Raw genomic sequence first — 16398 nt, 5'->3', positions numbered from 1 at the left:
GTATGTAGCTGTCCCCAGAAGTGGTAGTGGTAGTGCAGAAAAGATTTCTATCCTAGCGCCAAATAGTAAGACACGCAACGTGGTTTACCCTGATGCGCTTGAGCACTGAGCGATTAATACACAGATTGGCAACGAAGCTTGGAAAATTATGACAGTTGATAATTTTCGTTAATAAGATTCGTGTATTCGACATTCGTTTATCACATGTATCATATCATAAATTGTCCTATATTTTATCATCGATTATATCGTTAAGATCACATTGTGTTGGTTGTTTTGGTGAGAACATTTTCCCCAGGCAACGACGGGCACCTCTGCTAGTTTAACATGGAATTCAAACTACAGCTGATTAACAATCCAACACAATCCACTCAGTCACAACAATTAACACGTGTTCGCTTTACAACATGAATTAATTTAGCTAATTTTGCACCTCATTAAATGATTTTGTGCCTGATGCACCTGCGGTTTAGGCACAGGCCACTTGCTTCCTTTGGAACAAGTTATGGACAAGTCACTTCCTGTTGTGTCCTGTTTAACTGTGCCGTTTCCTGTCTTTATTCCAGCCGCTGTTTATAAAAAGAGTTTAACGCCAAAATAAATGTTCCCCCCATTTGTTTCTGAGGAATGACTTTACTAACAGTAATCTTAGCCTTCATCATTCTTCATGGTATGAGGTTTCTGGAGGCATACTGGATTTAAACAACAGTCAGGTATTACAGACTGAAATCATTCGTTCGTTTCTCACAAATACGAAGGTGACACCTGGCCCCCCCCCCCCCCCCGAACTGGGTAGAAACCATTTTGGAATGAGAACACTGGAAATTTGCTCAATTTATGCTTTCTTTTGCCTTTTAGACCCGACTCATCCTGTGATGTACGAGCAGGAGGGGCTCCAGGTTGTCATGACTACATCACTTTTTGTGTTTGTGTATCGGGGACAGTGTTACCTAGTCTGTTGGAAGGGTTGCGTTTGAAAAGATTCCTGAGGAGACTCTGAGCTTCTGAACTGAGGAACTGTGGCATCCCCAACTTGGCCCTGAGAGAGGGGGAGAGGGGGAGAACGAGAGAGAGAGAGAGAGAGAGAGAGAGAGAGAGAGAGAGAGAGAGAGAGAGAGAGAGAGAGAGAGAGAGAGAGAGAGAGAGAGAGAGAGAGAGAGAGCGAGAGACAGAGAGAGAGCGAGAGGCAGAGAGCAAGAGAGTGAGACAGGGAGAGAGAGAGAGACAGAGCGAGAGAGACAGAGAGACAGAGGCAGAGAGCGAGAGACAGACAGACAGAGAGCGAGAGAGACAGAGGCAGAGAGCGACAGACAGAGAGAGACAGAGAGTGAGAGAGAGAGACAGGCAGAGAGCGAGAGACAGAAAGAGAGGGAGAGACAGAGCGAGATAGTGAAGGAGAAAGAGAGATTTATAAAAATACCAATCATGACAGAATATCATTACCCCCAGTCTTCTGCAGCAGTCATCAAATATCCATGTTGTGTATCTGTATGCACTACCTCATGCACACACACACACACACACACAGGAAACAAACTCAGCATTTCACAGAAACTCAGATCAGCGTTTTGCTGATACAGAGAGCGAGAGAGAGAGAGGAAAAGAGGGAGGGGGAGAGATGACAACCAAGTGAAGGAGAGAGTGAACAACAGATAGCGAGAGAACACAAAAGGAAAACAAGACTGATAATGTCTATGATACTTCTTCTCTTCTTGTCTGACCACGCCATATTTAGGGTATCTCTCTCTCACCACACACACACACACACATACACATATATACTAGATAGATAGATATGTGTGTGTGTGTGTGTTGAACTATCAGCGCATTTCTCTTATCTCTCCTCTGTCTGATTGCGGCACCTTATCTCTAACAGAGATCGCCCCCTCTCATCTGGGGAAGGGGGGCCCTCAGCACACAACCGTGCACACATGCATGCTCTCTCTCTCTCTCTCTCTCTCACATGCATGCATGCACTCTCTCACACACACACACACACACACACACACACACACACACACACACACACACACACACACACACACACAGAGTTGGGAGCTGTAACGTAAGTAGCTGAGTGATGGTGTGGCTCGCAGTGTGCAGAGGGGTATCAGTGGGCTCGCAGTGTGCTTGCAGTATCAGTGGGCTCGCAGTGTGCAGAGGGGTATCAGTGGGCTCGCAGTGTGCAGACAGGTATCAGTGGGCTCACAGCGTGCAGAGGGGTATCAGTGGGCTCGCAGCGTGCAGAGGGGTATCAGTGGGCTCGCAGTGTGCAGAGGGGTATCAGTGGGCTCGCAGTGTGCAGAGGGGTATCAGTGGGCTCGCAGTGTGCAGACAGGTATCAGTGGGCTCACAGTGTGCAGAGGGGTATCAGTGGGCTCGCAGTGTGCAGAGGGGTATCAGTGGGCTCACAGTGTGCAGACAGGTATCAGTGGGCTCGCAGTGTGCAGAGGGGTATCAGTGGGCTCGCAGTGTGCAGAGGGGTATCAGTGGGCTCGCAGTGTGCAGAGGGGTATCAGTGGGCTCGCAATGTGCAGAGGGGTATCAGTGGGCTCGCAGCGTGGAGAGGGGTATCAGTGGGCTCGCAGCGTGGAGAGGGGTATCAGTGACTCACTTCAGAATCATGGTCATGGTTTCTTTCCGGTCCTTTCCTTGAAATGGCAACGTTCCTGTCAGCATTTCAAACTGAAAGAGAGAAAGAGAGCGCAACACAGACACAGTCAGACTTCTCTCCTTACTGACACCCCTCTACTGGGCTGCTACTGCCCCCATCACCCCGCCGCCAACGTAAACCTTATAGACAGTTGTGCTTCCATCAAGTTAGTTGTGTGCAACTTCATAAATTGCAAATGAGCCTGAATTGCTAAAAAAAAAATGGGACTGACTCCAAAACACCACAAATATCGATAAAGACGCGACGCGGCGTAAAATAAATCGGGTTTTCACGTTTCTCCAGCAGGAGGCGAAGCTTGTCAACGTTTCTCGTACAAGTGCTGTTTATAAGCAGTCAGGATCTGCCTGGTCTGGGACCGACTGAGCAGCAAGAAGTGATGCGAGTGTGCTGGGAAATCCAGTCTGCGCTACTTCCCATATTGCCGGTCCTGTGTCAGAGAAAAAACTACAGACTAAACAAGTCAGTCAGAAGTGGGCCCAGATGTTATGTCAAAACTGGACATGAATGAAATCAGCCGCTCGTTTGAGACCCCGGAAACGACGTCCTACCATGTCTGTTTTCAGAAAAATCAGTGTAATTAAGACCGATCTGACCTGCAACAGGACAAGTAAAGCTGGTCATGTCTCATGCAGGGTTCCTGTCTGTGTTCCTGTCCGTCTGCCAGCAAACAAACCTCTGCACGGTTTTAAAATGGATGAAGGGAGCTGGATGAAGTGATACACGCTGTGGCGAACAACCGACTGTTTTCCGATCGAGCCACGGTTCAATTCTTTCTCCCTTTTTCTCCCTAACTGTATCCAGCCAATTGCCCCACTCTTCCGAGCCATCCCGGTCGCTGTTCCACCCCCTCTGCCGATCCGGGGAGGGCTGCAGACTACCACACGCCTCCTCCGATACACATGGAGTCGCCAGCCGCTTCTTTTCACCTGACAGAGGAGTTTCACCAGGGGAACATAGCATGTGGAAGGATCACACTATTTCCCCCAGTCCCCCCACCTGAACAGGCACCCCGACCGACCAGAGGAGGCGCTAGTGCAGTGACCAGGACACATACTCACATCCGGCTTCCCGACCACAGACACGGCCAATTGTGTTTGTAGAGATGCCCGACCAAGCCGGAGGTAATACAGGGACTCGAACCGCCGATCCCCGCATTGGTAGGCAACGGAATAGACCACCATGCCACCCGGACACCCACGAGCTGTTCAGTTTGAATGGAGAAAGAAGCACAGCACAAACGCCAGCAGCCATACCAACATGTACCCTGGCTCTGCCAAATGACGGACGCTAAGCAGGTGTGGGCTTGGCTAGTACTTGCATGGGAGACCTCCCGGGAAAACTGAGTTGCTGCCGGAAGTGGTGTTGGTGGGCCAGTAGGGGGCAGTCTTACCTATGGTCCTAATAAAAACAACAAATGTCAAATCCCAACGCCCCAGTGCAGTGACGGGGACACTGTGCTGTAGGAGATGCCGTCCTTCAGGTGAGACGTTAAACCGAGGTCCTGAATTACTGTGGTCATTAAAGATCCCATGGCACTTATCACAAAGAGTAGGGGGTCCCCCAGTGTCCTGGCAAAATTCCCAACCCGGCTCTCTCCACCTGGCCACCTAATCATCCCCCCATGTAACTGGCTCAATGATTCCTCCCTCTCCACCTCAAAATGATGTGTGGTGAGCGTTCTGGTGCAAAATGGCTGCCTGCATTACCCAGGTGGTGCTGCACATTGGTGGTGGTTGAAGTGAGTTACCCCCTTCACTGTGAAGCGGTTTTGGTGTCTAGAAAAGCATTATATAAATGATGATGATGATTATCATTATTATTAATATTATAATAGATCCAGAAAATTAAGATTTAACTCTGGTTTTTCGCTTTTGAAGAGCGCTTAAATAACAGGAAGTACAGACGACTGGTGATTATAAAAGACTGCTGGGGTGTTGGGGCAGTTCGAATCCCCGTGTTACCTCCTGCTTGGTCGGGCGCCCCTACAGACACAATTGACTGTGTCTACAGGTGGGAAGCCAGATGTGGGTATGTGTGGGTATGTGTGGGTATGTGTCCTGATCGCTGCACTAGCACCTCCTCTGGTCAGTCGGGACGCCTGTTCGGGGGGGAGGGGGAACTGGGGGGAATAGTATGATCCTACTGTCAGGTGAAATGAAGCAGCTGGTGACTCCACATGTATCGGAGGAGGCATGTGGTAGTCTGCAGCCCCCCCCCCCCGGATTGGCATGGCCAGGTACAATTGGGGAGAAAGGGGGGGGGGGCCCAAAAAAAGACTGCTGAAAAGTGGAAAAATGTAGGACTTGGTAACGTTTTAACAACTTGGTCTCGTCACGCCACCACACGGCGCCGCCGTGCCGTGTCCCCTCACCATGAGCACGCCGTACGACCACCAGTCGGCGCTGTGCGTGTGTCCTCGTCTGTTGACGACCTCCGGGGCCATGTACTCCACTGTACCACAGAAGGAGTACGCCTTGTTCTCGTGGTCTATCGATTCCTTACTGAGGCCGAAATCTGAAGTATAAACACACACACACACACACACACACACAAGCAAACACCAACGAAGAAAATATTTGTTGTGGTGTAATTTATGACAAAAATAGACTAAATAAAGTTTCTAGTTTTCTGAAGTCAGTAAAAATGACAAATGAAAGACTGCACACACACACACACACACACACACACACACACACACACACACACACACACACACACACACACACACACACACACACACACACACACACACACACACACACACACACACACACACACACACACACAGGGTGTAGTGTTACCCACCGGTTAGCTTAATGTGTCCTTCTTCGTCTAGCAGAATGCTGAAACGGCAGACATGGTTTTGTGTTAAAAGAAAGAGATACCATAATTTCCTGTGTGTGTCTGTGAGCGTGTGTGCATAACTGCTGGTGTGTGCACGTGTGTGTGGGTGTGTGTACTTTTCTGGTTTGAGGTCTCTGTAGATTATTCCCAGGCTGTGCAGGTGGTCCAGGGCCAGAGCGAGCTCTGCCAGGTAGAACTTCACATCCTCCTCTGTAAACATCACCTGGACCACACACACACACACACACACACACACACAGATGGCTACATCAGTTCTTCTTCTACAGCAGATAGTTTCAGCCGTGTGATGGGACACGGGTGCAGCTGTGCTGACAGCTGGCTGTGCGTTCCGTTGCCGTGCCAACCTTTCCTGTTGCCTCCTTTTGTTGTTGTACATTTGTGTTTGCGTGTCGCTGCAAAGCAACATGGTCCGTTGGTATCAGCTTGGCTTCAAAGCCATTTTAACCTTGAAGACGTTCTTTAATGAGACTAATGAGGACTCTGGTATCGCCCTAGTAACCTGCCTGTGTCTAATAACCTTATAATGAATCATAATTATAAAATAATAATCTAATACTCAGTTTATTGATTGATAACCTGCTACACAGATACACACGGGAACTTTGAGGAGCATGTTTGAAGTCAGAAAAAGTGTATTAAGGGGGCGTCCGGGTGGCATGGCGGTCTACTCCGCTGCCTATCAACACGGGGATGATCGCCGGTTCGAATCCCCGTGTTACCTCCGGCTTGGTTGGGAATCCCTACAGTCTCAATTGGCTGTGTCTGCGGGCGGGAAGCCGGATGTGGGTGTGTGTGGCGCCTGTTCGGGGGGGGGGCTAGCGTGATCCTCCCACGCGCTACTGGTGAAACTCCTCACTGTCAGGTGAAAAGTGGCTGGTGACTCTGCATGTATCGAAGGAGGCGTGTGGTAGTCTGCAGCCCTCCCCGGACCAACATGTTATTCATTTTTATGTTCCTTCTCTGATGAAACTCGATAATATTCTTCCATCTTTGTCACAAACACACACACACCATGAAACCGACAATAACACCTAAACGACTGAGCCGAACGATTACGGGATCAAACCGCTGGAATGAATAAACAAACTGCACAGTGGACACGTGAACTCAAGAGCCAAAGCGAGGAGCGTCGCACCTCCTTAGAGAGTCTAGTGAAGAGATCTCCTCCTCTCAGGAAGTCGAGGATCAGGTAGAGTTTCCCCTCCGTCTGGAATGCTGGGACGAGAGAGAGAAAGACGAGAAGCCACACCAAAAGAGGAGAGAAAGGGAAAGAGAAATAATGAGGAAGATGGGAGTGAAATAATGATGTTGAGAAAGAAAATACGCACAAACTTTAAGCAAATGTGAGAACTTCCCTTATTGTTAAGTAACTCTGTGACAGGGTCATGATGGCGTATTAAAAGAATGAGTAGCTGGTGAGAGGCAGACGAATGTCTCATCAACGAGAGCTGTGATTGGCTAATGTGGTGTAGCTGGCTGGTCATCGAGAGCTGTGATTGGCCGAGCCTGTGCACCTGACTCACCATAGTGCAGCTTGACAATGAAGGGGTGGTTGACCTCCACTAAGATATCTCTCTCCATCTTAGTCCTGACCCGGTCACGCACTGAAAACACACACACACACACACACACACACACACACACACACACACACACACACACACAAATAAACTACTTGCAAAGAAGAAAAACCCAAAGTGAACCCCAACTCCCCTCCCCACATCCCTTTCTCCTGGCAGGGACTAGGCACCCAGATGGAGGATGAGTAACTGACTACATTGGAAAGAGGAAGAAAATAACTGTGGAACAGAAAGGGGGAGGCTTGTTCCAGGAAAGAAAGAAAAAAGAAAGAAAAGAGAAAGAAAAGAGAAAGAAAGAAAGGAAAAGGAGAAAGAAAGAAAGAAAGAAAGAAAGAAAGAAAGAAAGAAAAAAGAACGAATGAAAAAAGGAAGGAAGGAAGAAAGAAAGAAAAAGAAAGAAAAAGAAAGGAAAGACAAAGAATGAAAGAAAGAAAGAAAGAAAGAAAGAAAAAGAAAGAAAGAAGAAAGAAAAAGAGAAACCGAGTAGCCTGTTGTACTGTTTCTGGCCAGCAGGTGGCGTATGAGTTAACGTGACTCCAGAATACTCTTTTTGCTTGCTGTTGTATTTTGTAATGAGGGGTCTGATTGTAAATTCGAGGGTTGTGTAAATAAGTGTGTGTGTGTGTGTGTGTGTGTGTGTGTGTGTGTGTGTGTGTGTGTGTGTGTGTATGTGTGTGTATTATAAAAGTCTCTGTACCTTTCAGTGTGGCTTTTTTCAGCACCTTCATGGCATACAGCTGGCCTGCATCTGGTCCCTTGATCTTCTTCACCAGGAAGACCTGCACACGCACGCGCGCACGCACACACACACACACACACACACACACACACAAACAGACACACACAGTGTGTAAGACAGTGTACAGTTGTGTGTGTGGGTATATATTTATGATGGTGAATGTGAGTGTATAGACAAGTGGTATATTTTATAAAAGCGTGTGTGGGTATATATTGTGTATATATTGTGTATATACTGTATATATATTGTATATATTGTGAATGTGAGTGTAGGGACAAGTGGTATATTTAAAAGTGTGTGTGGGTATAGATTGTGTATATATTGTGTATATACTGTGTATATATTGTATATATTGTGATTGTGAGTGTAGGTATATTTAAAAGCGTGTGGGTAGACAGTTAATTTTGCGTGTGTTTACATGTGTGCATGTGCACAATAATGCCTCTGTGTGTGTCAGACATTGTGTAAATAAATCAGTGCTTGTGTGTACGTGTCTATCCATTGATGTGTGTTCGAGGGCATGCTTGACGGTGAGTGTGAGTCTACATTCTGCTCCAGCACACGTGGGGAAGTACAAACCGAAGCGGCACATTATTAACATCTGTTTGAGTTTCATCTGCTGCTTTGTTGTGTTGATTTTCAAATTCACAAACGCACACAAACACTCACACACACACACACACAGCGCCGACAGGTGACTGTTCATTCATAAAGATGATGGGACTCAGGAAGAGGGGCCCTCAGTCTGCTGTTGCCATAGCAACGTGATGTCAAACACCAGCATGGGAAAATGTCATGGGGATGTAAGAGCGCACACGCATGCACGCACGCACGCACACGCACACACACACACACACACACACACACACACATAGGGGTACCTTGCCAAAGGAGCCTTGTCCGAGGACCTTGCGGAGTTCAAACTGTCCTGGGTCGGCCTTCTCGGACCCCTCCTTCACATGGTGAGTTATGTTGATCTCTTTCACTGGCCCGTCATCCTGTAACACACACACACACAAACACACACACACACACACACGTTATTCAGTGTCACATGACTAACCTCGTTAGCCGTGTGACGGCCTCCCGCTCTGCCAGTCAGGTCTTACGGTCTGTCACAGGGGACAGACGGGGCAGCAGGACAGCGAGGCTCAGCGGGGCGAGCCGGATGCACCTGGACCGGCTGCAGCGACGGGCTGTGTCTCAATAAGTGGACTCGTCTGTTCCGGTAAACTCATGAAACAACATCTGTGCTGGCCCAGGTACCGCCCCAACACACAAAGCTCGCATGAAGCGGAGAAAGTCCCACGTGGCCAGGCGTGATCTTGACCTGGCCACCAAACTGAGGAAGCCTCAGCCGGTGAGACTCGACAAACGTGAGACACACAACCACGTCCACCTTCATGGCGACGGCGGAGGACAGCAAAGGCCACCACACCGGTATTGACTGTATTTTTGTACTGTTACTTTGTCACCAACATCATTCCTGAGAAAACTCGTGGCTAGAAATCAACAGTGCAGGGCGTCCGGGTAGCATAGCGGTCTATTCTGTCGCCTACCAACACAGGGATCGCCGGTTCGAATCCCCGTGTTGCCACCTCCGGCTTGGTTGGCCGTCCTTACAGACACAATTGGCTGTGCCCGCGGGTGGGAAGCCGGATGTGGGTATGTGTCCCGGTCGCTGCACTAGCGCCTCCTCTGGTCGGTCAGGGCACCTGTTCGGGGGGGGGGGCAATAGCATGACCCTCCCATGCGCTATATTTACGCTGGTTGCCCTTTTTGGAAAAGCGATGCTGATTTGAAAACTCGCAGAGACTTTTTTGGAGCTCGGAAAACCCCGGAAGCTCGGGTACTGTACAACCCCGGGAAGTACCTCCAGCTGCAGGTTGAGCTTCCTACGGGCCCCCGGTTCTGCAAGCAAGTTCCTACATCCAAGTCCAGCTTGCCAAGCACGTACCCCTGGTAGGGTTCAGTACTGGGAGAGGCCTCATCTCCACCGTCTCCATACAAACCCTCTCTGGAGGTCACCAGGTTGATGCTGAACTAACACGCCTCGCCTAACCTCCACCTAACCACGCATCCAGACAGACAGGCAGGCAGACAGACAGACAGGCAGACAGACAAACAGACAGACATTCAGACAGACAGACAGGCAGACCTTCAGACAGGCCGGCAGGCAGACAGACAGGCAGGCAGGCAGACATTCAGACAGGCAGGCAGGCAGACAGACAGGCAGGCAGGCAGACAGACAGGCAGGCAGGCAGACAGACAGGCAGGCAGACATTCAGACAGACAGGCAGGCAGGCATGCAGACAGACAGACAGGGAGAAAGACAGGGAGACAGACAGACAGACAGACAGACAGACAGACAGACAGACAGACAGGCAGGCAGGCAGGCAGGCGGACAGGCAGGTAGACAAGCAGGCAGGCAGGTAGACAGACAGGCAGGTAGACAGGCAGGCAGGCAGGTAGACAGGCAGGCAGACAGACAGGCAGGCAGACAGACAGGCAGGCAGGCAGACAGGCAGGCAGGCAGACATTCAGACAGACAGGCAGGCAGGCAGATAGACAGGGGGACAGGGAGACAGACAGACAGACAGACAGGCAGGCAGGCAGGCAGGCAGGCAGACAAGCAGGTAGACAGGCAGGCAGGCAGACAGGGAGACAGGCAGGCAGACAGACAGGCAGGTAGACAGGCAGGTAGGCAGGTAGACAGGCAGGCAGACAGACAGGCAGGCATATTTCTGACAGCCTTTCATTACCGGACTCCTGTTTACACGAGGTGACGTGACTTGCTCATTTTTCAACAACATCCTGCTTCACATTCAGTTACACCCATTCACAAGTGGGTGTAACCGGGAGCTCCCTGGCACAACCACACCCCTCCACCGCAACCCTCCACCGCCCGCCACACAGCAGCCAGGACCCAACCAGCCAGGGGCTGCCTTGCTCAACGGCGCCCGGCGGCTTTAAAATGAGTCCCGTAACCGCTGGAGAGACTGAGGTTCGGCGTGTATGGAAGGACGGTGAGAAGACGGCGGTTTCCAGAAACCCGCCCGCACCAACCAAGCGGCAGGTGGAGCAGGTTGAGCCGTCATCGTGCTCACAGCTGGAGAGCTTCACAACACACTGGAAGGGAACATGCACACCAAGTAAATGCACAGTACACACTCTCACTCTCACTCCCACTCTCACTCTCACTCCCACACACACACACACACACACACACACACACAGACACACACACACACACACACACACACACACACACACACACACACACACACACACACACACACACACACACACACACACACAGAGATACAGCTGTCATGGAGCCACCACCAATAACGACCTCCTGCTGTGGCTCAGTAGGCAACGACACCATGCTGTGAGTGTGTGTGTGTGTGTGTGTGTGTGTGTGTGTGTGTGTGTGTGTGTGTGTGTGTGTTCATGCTTTCCCCGTTTTATCAGTTTTCTATGTCTGCCATGGTAAATAAATCCATGGTAAATAAATCTTTAGTCCAATTTCAGCTCCACCAACACCTCCTTCCATCCTTCTCCCCCCCCTCCTTCCATCCTTCTCCCTCCCCTCCTTCCATCCTTTGTATATTTTTCTCATCTATCCGTCAACAGCTTTCCTCAGCTCTGTTATCTCAATGACTTCTCCTCTGCCTTTTCTCCTCTCCTCTCCTCTCCTCACCTCTCACCATTCCTCCCTCTCTGGTGTTCTTCCTCCCCATCCACCATTCCTTCCCCGTCCCCTCTCCTACACCTCTCTCCTTTCCCCAGCCGCCACTCGAGCCTTCTCCTCTCCTCACCGCTCCTCTCTGCCCTCTCCTTAATATAATTCCACTTCACCCTCCTTCCCTCTTCACGTACCCTCTCCCTCTCTCCTCCCCTCTGCCAGCGTCCTCCAGTCGTCCTTTACACACCTCTCCGTACCAGTCACGCTTTCAGCGTCCTCCTCTCCCCTCTCCCTTCATACCTGCACTTCCCAGGTCAGTGACCCGTTAGCGTTCAGGTGTCCCAGTGCATTGTGGATCCTGTAGTTCCGGCCGAGGTTCTGCGGCGCCAGCATGTTCTGCTCCGGGTGCGGCGACTCACTAGGCTAGTGGACCTGCTAACAGCTCTGTTCTTCCCCTCGCTCTCTCTCTCTCTCTCTCTCTCTCTCTCGCTCTCTCTCTCTCTCTCTCTCTCTCTCTCTCTCTCTCTCTCTCTCCCCCTCCCTCTCTCTCTCTCTCTCTCTCTCTCTCTCTCTCTCCCCCTCCCTCTCTCTCTCTATTTCTCTCTCTCTCTCTCTCTCTCTCTCTCTCTCTCTCTCTCTCTCTCTCTCTCTCTCTCTCTCTCTCCCAACTTCTTCTCCCTCCCTCCTTCCACCCCCTGCCAGCTTCTCGTGTTTTCTGTCTATATTCCAACCGTTCTCACCTCCTCTCTCTCCGTTCTGTGTGTGTGTGTGTCTCTCTCCCTCTCTTGGAAAACGGGGGAGAAAATGCAACATCCAGATGTGGCTCCACTCCTGACTTCAGTCTCTGACCCCCCCCACCCCCCACCACCCCCTCAAAAAATAAATCTGCCGCCTTCGTTCACGGGTCACACCGCACGTCAACGGCACCAGAATACACAACATGAGGCACAGTGTTTGTCTACACTAATACGGACCAACACACGTCTCCATGCCAACAGCCTCACCACCCTGGCGGGGGTTGGTACCACGACTCTGCTGCACGTGAGACCCCGGCTGCTGAGCAGCTGTCATGGACGGTGTTGAGGACCGGCAGAGCCTCCTTCACCGCTTCATAAACCACTTTTTAATAATCTGACAGGCAGAAATGAGGATTTAGGAATGCTGACATTTGAGACCGTGTGTGTGTGTGTGCGTGTGTGTGTGTGTCAGAATGCAGATGGAGGCTGGCAGCAGAAGGGACAGGATGCTCATGTAGCACCTCTTAGTCACAGGATTATAACTGCACCTGTGCTCTTGTGCACGCGCACGCAAACAGAGACACACGCACACTAGCGGACGCACAAACCAACGTGCATCAGTACACATCAGCACCCGAATGCAACCACATGAAAGCGCAAACAACCCGACCTCGTTGACCTCTCTCTGACTCTCCCTCCCTCTCTCCCTCCCTCTCTCCCTCCCTCCCTCTCTGCCTCCCTCTCCCTCACCCTCTCTCCCTCCCTCTCTCTCTCTCTCTCTCTCTCTCTCTCTCTCCCCCTCTTCACAGTTATGAATACGATGTGTAAACAGGGAAGTGCTCTGCATATCCACACACAGCCTGAACACATGTGAAACATGCCGGATATGCACACCACATGTTTGGTTGCATTACGGGAAATTCATATCAGCCAATGGTGGTAAAGGCATATCAGATCATGGCTGGTTAGTTAGTCTACTCCGCCGGCCACTTTGGGCGTTGTCATTGCTGGGTCTCATCCGTGCTGCAAAAGGAAAACTCTTAACAGCTGGGGAATTATGGGACGCAACAGTGTCTGTGGTCACTGGACTACAGAGTAAACTCCTTTCCAACTTCTGGATTGGGGTGGTGGTGGTGGTGATGGTGGTGATGGGGGGGGTCAGTGTCTGAAATTTGTTGTACCTTTCTGAAGTCTACACCCACTTACCGCAGTGGCTGGCCAGGTGTGCGACTGTGTGAAAGTGGACCGGGTTTCGAGTCATCTGCAGTGTGTTGTGTTCGTTCGTCCCACAGCTGCTTCTACCACCGCGCCGACCGCTCACGGCCGACCGCTCACGGCCGACCCGCTCACGGCCGACCGCTCACGGCCGACCGCTCACGGCCGACCCGCTCACGGCCGACCCGCTCACGGCCGACCGCTCACGGCCGACCCGCTCACGGCCGACCCGCTCACGGCCGACCCGCTCACGGCCGACCGCTCACGGCCGACCCGCTCACGGCCGACCCGCTCACGGCCGACCCGCTCACGGCCGACCCGCTCACGGCCGACCCGCTCACGGCCGACCCGCTCACGGCCGACCGCGGACAACTTCCGAGGACCAACTCTCCGGGAGTCACCATCTTTATTCTTATCTGCACTGTGATTACAAAAACTTCCTGTTTGTAATCCCACCCCTCTCTATGACGGACAGCTTCTGGCCCCGCCTTCGAGTTCAGCCATTTGTAAAAAGGCACACATGACTTTTCATATGGTCGTATAATGAGTCATGCCTACTACTCCATTTGAAGCCCCCCCCCTTTTTTTTCCTCCCCTATCGTATCTGGCCAATTACCCCACTCCTCTGAGTCATGCCGGTCACTGCTCCACCCCCTCTGCTGATCCGGGGAGGGCTGCAGAGTACCACACGCCTCCTCCCATACATGTGGAGTCACCAGCCGCTTCTTTTCACCTGACAGTGAGGAGTTTCACCAGGGGGACCTAGCGCTTGGGAGGAGCACGCTATTCCCCCCCAGTTCCCCTTCTCCCCTGAACAGGCGCCCCAACCAACCAGAGGAGGCGCTAGTGCAGCGACCAGGACACAGACCCACACCCGGCTTCTCACCCGCAGACACGACCGATGGCGTCTGGAGGGATGCCCGACCGAGCTGGAGGTAACACGGGGATTCGAACCAGTGACGTCCGTGGTGGTAGGCAACGGAATAGACGCCACCCGGATGCCCTCTTCATTCGAAGCTTTAGACGCCCGCTTTGCTATGTGGTGACTTTTTATGTCAGTAGATCAAGGTTCAGAGATTAATAACTGTACGTGAGGTTTGTGAGAACTCTGAACAAAACCCCTCGCAGTCTTCACACGGGGACAAACGCCTTGCTCAATAATCCAGGTAAGGACATCACAGGAGGTCGAACCAGTTCATCTGGACACAACGTGTGTTGACAGATACGTTCCATCACTCCTCTAAGTGACCTCTTCAGTCTCAACTGACTGCCGGTATCCCGGTATCCCGGTATCCCGGTATCCCCAGCTGCATAACGACGGACGCTGGCGAGGAGGACGGCGCAACACGGGACAGCTAACCTGTCAGACCAGCACTCCGCGGTCTACACCCACCTACAGGCCAGTGGCCACTCTTTCAGGGATGAGGACGTGCACATCCTTGATAGGGAGGAATGCCGGTTTGAAGGGGGAGTCAAAGAGGCCATCTGTGCGAAGAGGGAACGACCATCCCTGAACCGGGAAGAGTACATCTGTCACCATCTTACAACGCTGTGGCTGAGAACATTCCCCAATCCTCTGGGAACAGGCCACATGGCCTTTGTATCGCTAGTTAACGGTCACGTCAATTTGCATATGGAACTGGTCGTTGGTTTCAGTCGTCATGCCTCTGTACGGTTTATGAGGGTGGGGACACCTGCAGTCAGTTGAGGCTGAAGAGGTCACTTAGAGGAGGGATGACACGTTTGTCCGTAAATGTCGTGTCCAGATGAACTGACTCAACCTCCTGTGAGCTTTACTTGAAGCGAGTCGCCCCACCGAGTCGCCGTCCTCAAAAAACCAGTGTGGCGGGCGAGTTGACTTCCGGAACCTTCCTTTTCTCTGTCCTTGAACATTTTTAAATTCAGGATCCTACACGGTGAATGGATCCGAGGGCACAAGGAGCCGTGAGAGGAAGCCGGACACCCGAAACACGACGTTCCCGGCTACACCCCGGATAAGGAACAGCAGACGTTCACGGCACCGGAGGAGCACTTCTCGTGATTTATTGATTATCATTAGTTTTTGATTCCCTCCCTTTTCTCCCCAATTGTACCCAGCCAGTTACCCCACTCTTCCGAGCTGCTGCTCCGCCCCCTCTGCCGATCCGGGGAGGGCTGCAGACGACCACATGCCTCCTCCGATACATGTGGAGTCCCCAGCCGCTTCTTTTCACCTGACAGTGAGGAGTTTTGCCAGGGGGAGGTAGTGCGTGGGAGGATCACGCTATTCCCCCTAGCTCCCTGTCACCACCCCCCCCCCAAGAAGCGCCCCGACTGAGCAGAGGAGGCGCTAGTGCAGCAACTAGGACACACCCATATCCGGCTTCCCACCCGCAGACACGGCCAATTGTGTCTGTAGGGACACCCGACCAAGCCGGAGGTAACACGGGGATTCGAACCGGCGATCCCCGTCTTGGTAGGAAATACAATAGTCCGCTACGCCACCCGGACGCCCTAGTTTGACTTAGTTTTGAGGCTACAGAAAAAAAAAAATGACCCGCAGGTGAAGCTGAATTTTGTCTCCATGTGAAGACTCGCTAAGCGTCTTGCTCGAAGTTCTCACACACCGGCGAGAAGCAACGCGAGTGGCGAGGAGCAACACAGAGGGGACAATTAGCATAATGGCTCCACTGATAAGATTGAATTAGGTGCCCTCATGGGGACGGACAATTCATATGATGTTATTACGCCAGTCGGGCCACATGACTGAACCGCACCGACGGACAGATTAGCGTCGTGATATCCAATTAACTTTTCCATTGTGCACAGCAGGCAACATCTGCCCCCCGGCGCAGTAGCGAGCCTCTGTGAGCGGCACAGCCAGACGAAACCGCCACACGACCCTCAAAGGACGTCCGGCG

At 51.7% G+C, this 16398-nt stretch overlaps 1 protein-coding gene across 2 annotated transcripts in view; it reads right to left on the bottom strand.

The window, feature by feature from the left end:
- The window catches only part of rps6ka3b (ribosomal protein S6 kinase, polypeptide 3b), a 53177-nt gene that overhangs the window by 11123 nt on the left and 25656 nt on the right, over positions 1-16398 (bottom strand). For both annotated transcript variants that reach the window (XM_056299794.1, XM_056299795.1), the window contains 9 exons: positions 8740-8856; positions 7817-7898; positions 7063-7143; positions 6675-6754; positions 5635-5741; positions 5480-5517; positions 5046-5188; positions 2615-2685; positions 951-1039 (listed from right to left, as the gene is read on the bottom strand). In XM_056299794.1, the coding sequence (XP_056155769.1) occupies positions 951-1039; positions 2615-2685; positions 5046-5188; positions 5480-5517; positions 5635-5741; positions 6675-6754; positions 7063-7143; positions 7817-7898; positions 8740-8856 (808 nt within the window). The remainder of the gene's footprint in view (positions 1-950; positions 1040-2614; positions 2686-5045; positions 5189-5479; positions 5518-5634; positions 5742-6674; positions 6755-7062; positions 7144-7816; positions 7899-8739; positions 8857-16398) is intronic.

Source organism: Lampris incognitus, chromosome 19, assembly GCF_029633865.1.
Source record: "Lampris incognitus isolate fLamInc1 chromosome 19, fLamInc1.hap2, whole genome shotgun sequence".
Classification (NCBI taxonomy): Eukaryota; Metazoa; Chordata; class Actinopteri; order Lampriformes; family Lampridae; genus Lampris; species Lampris incognitus.
Note: the sequence above shows the minus strand (reverse complement) of the source record. Positions and strands in the feature narration are given on the sequence as shown.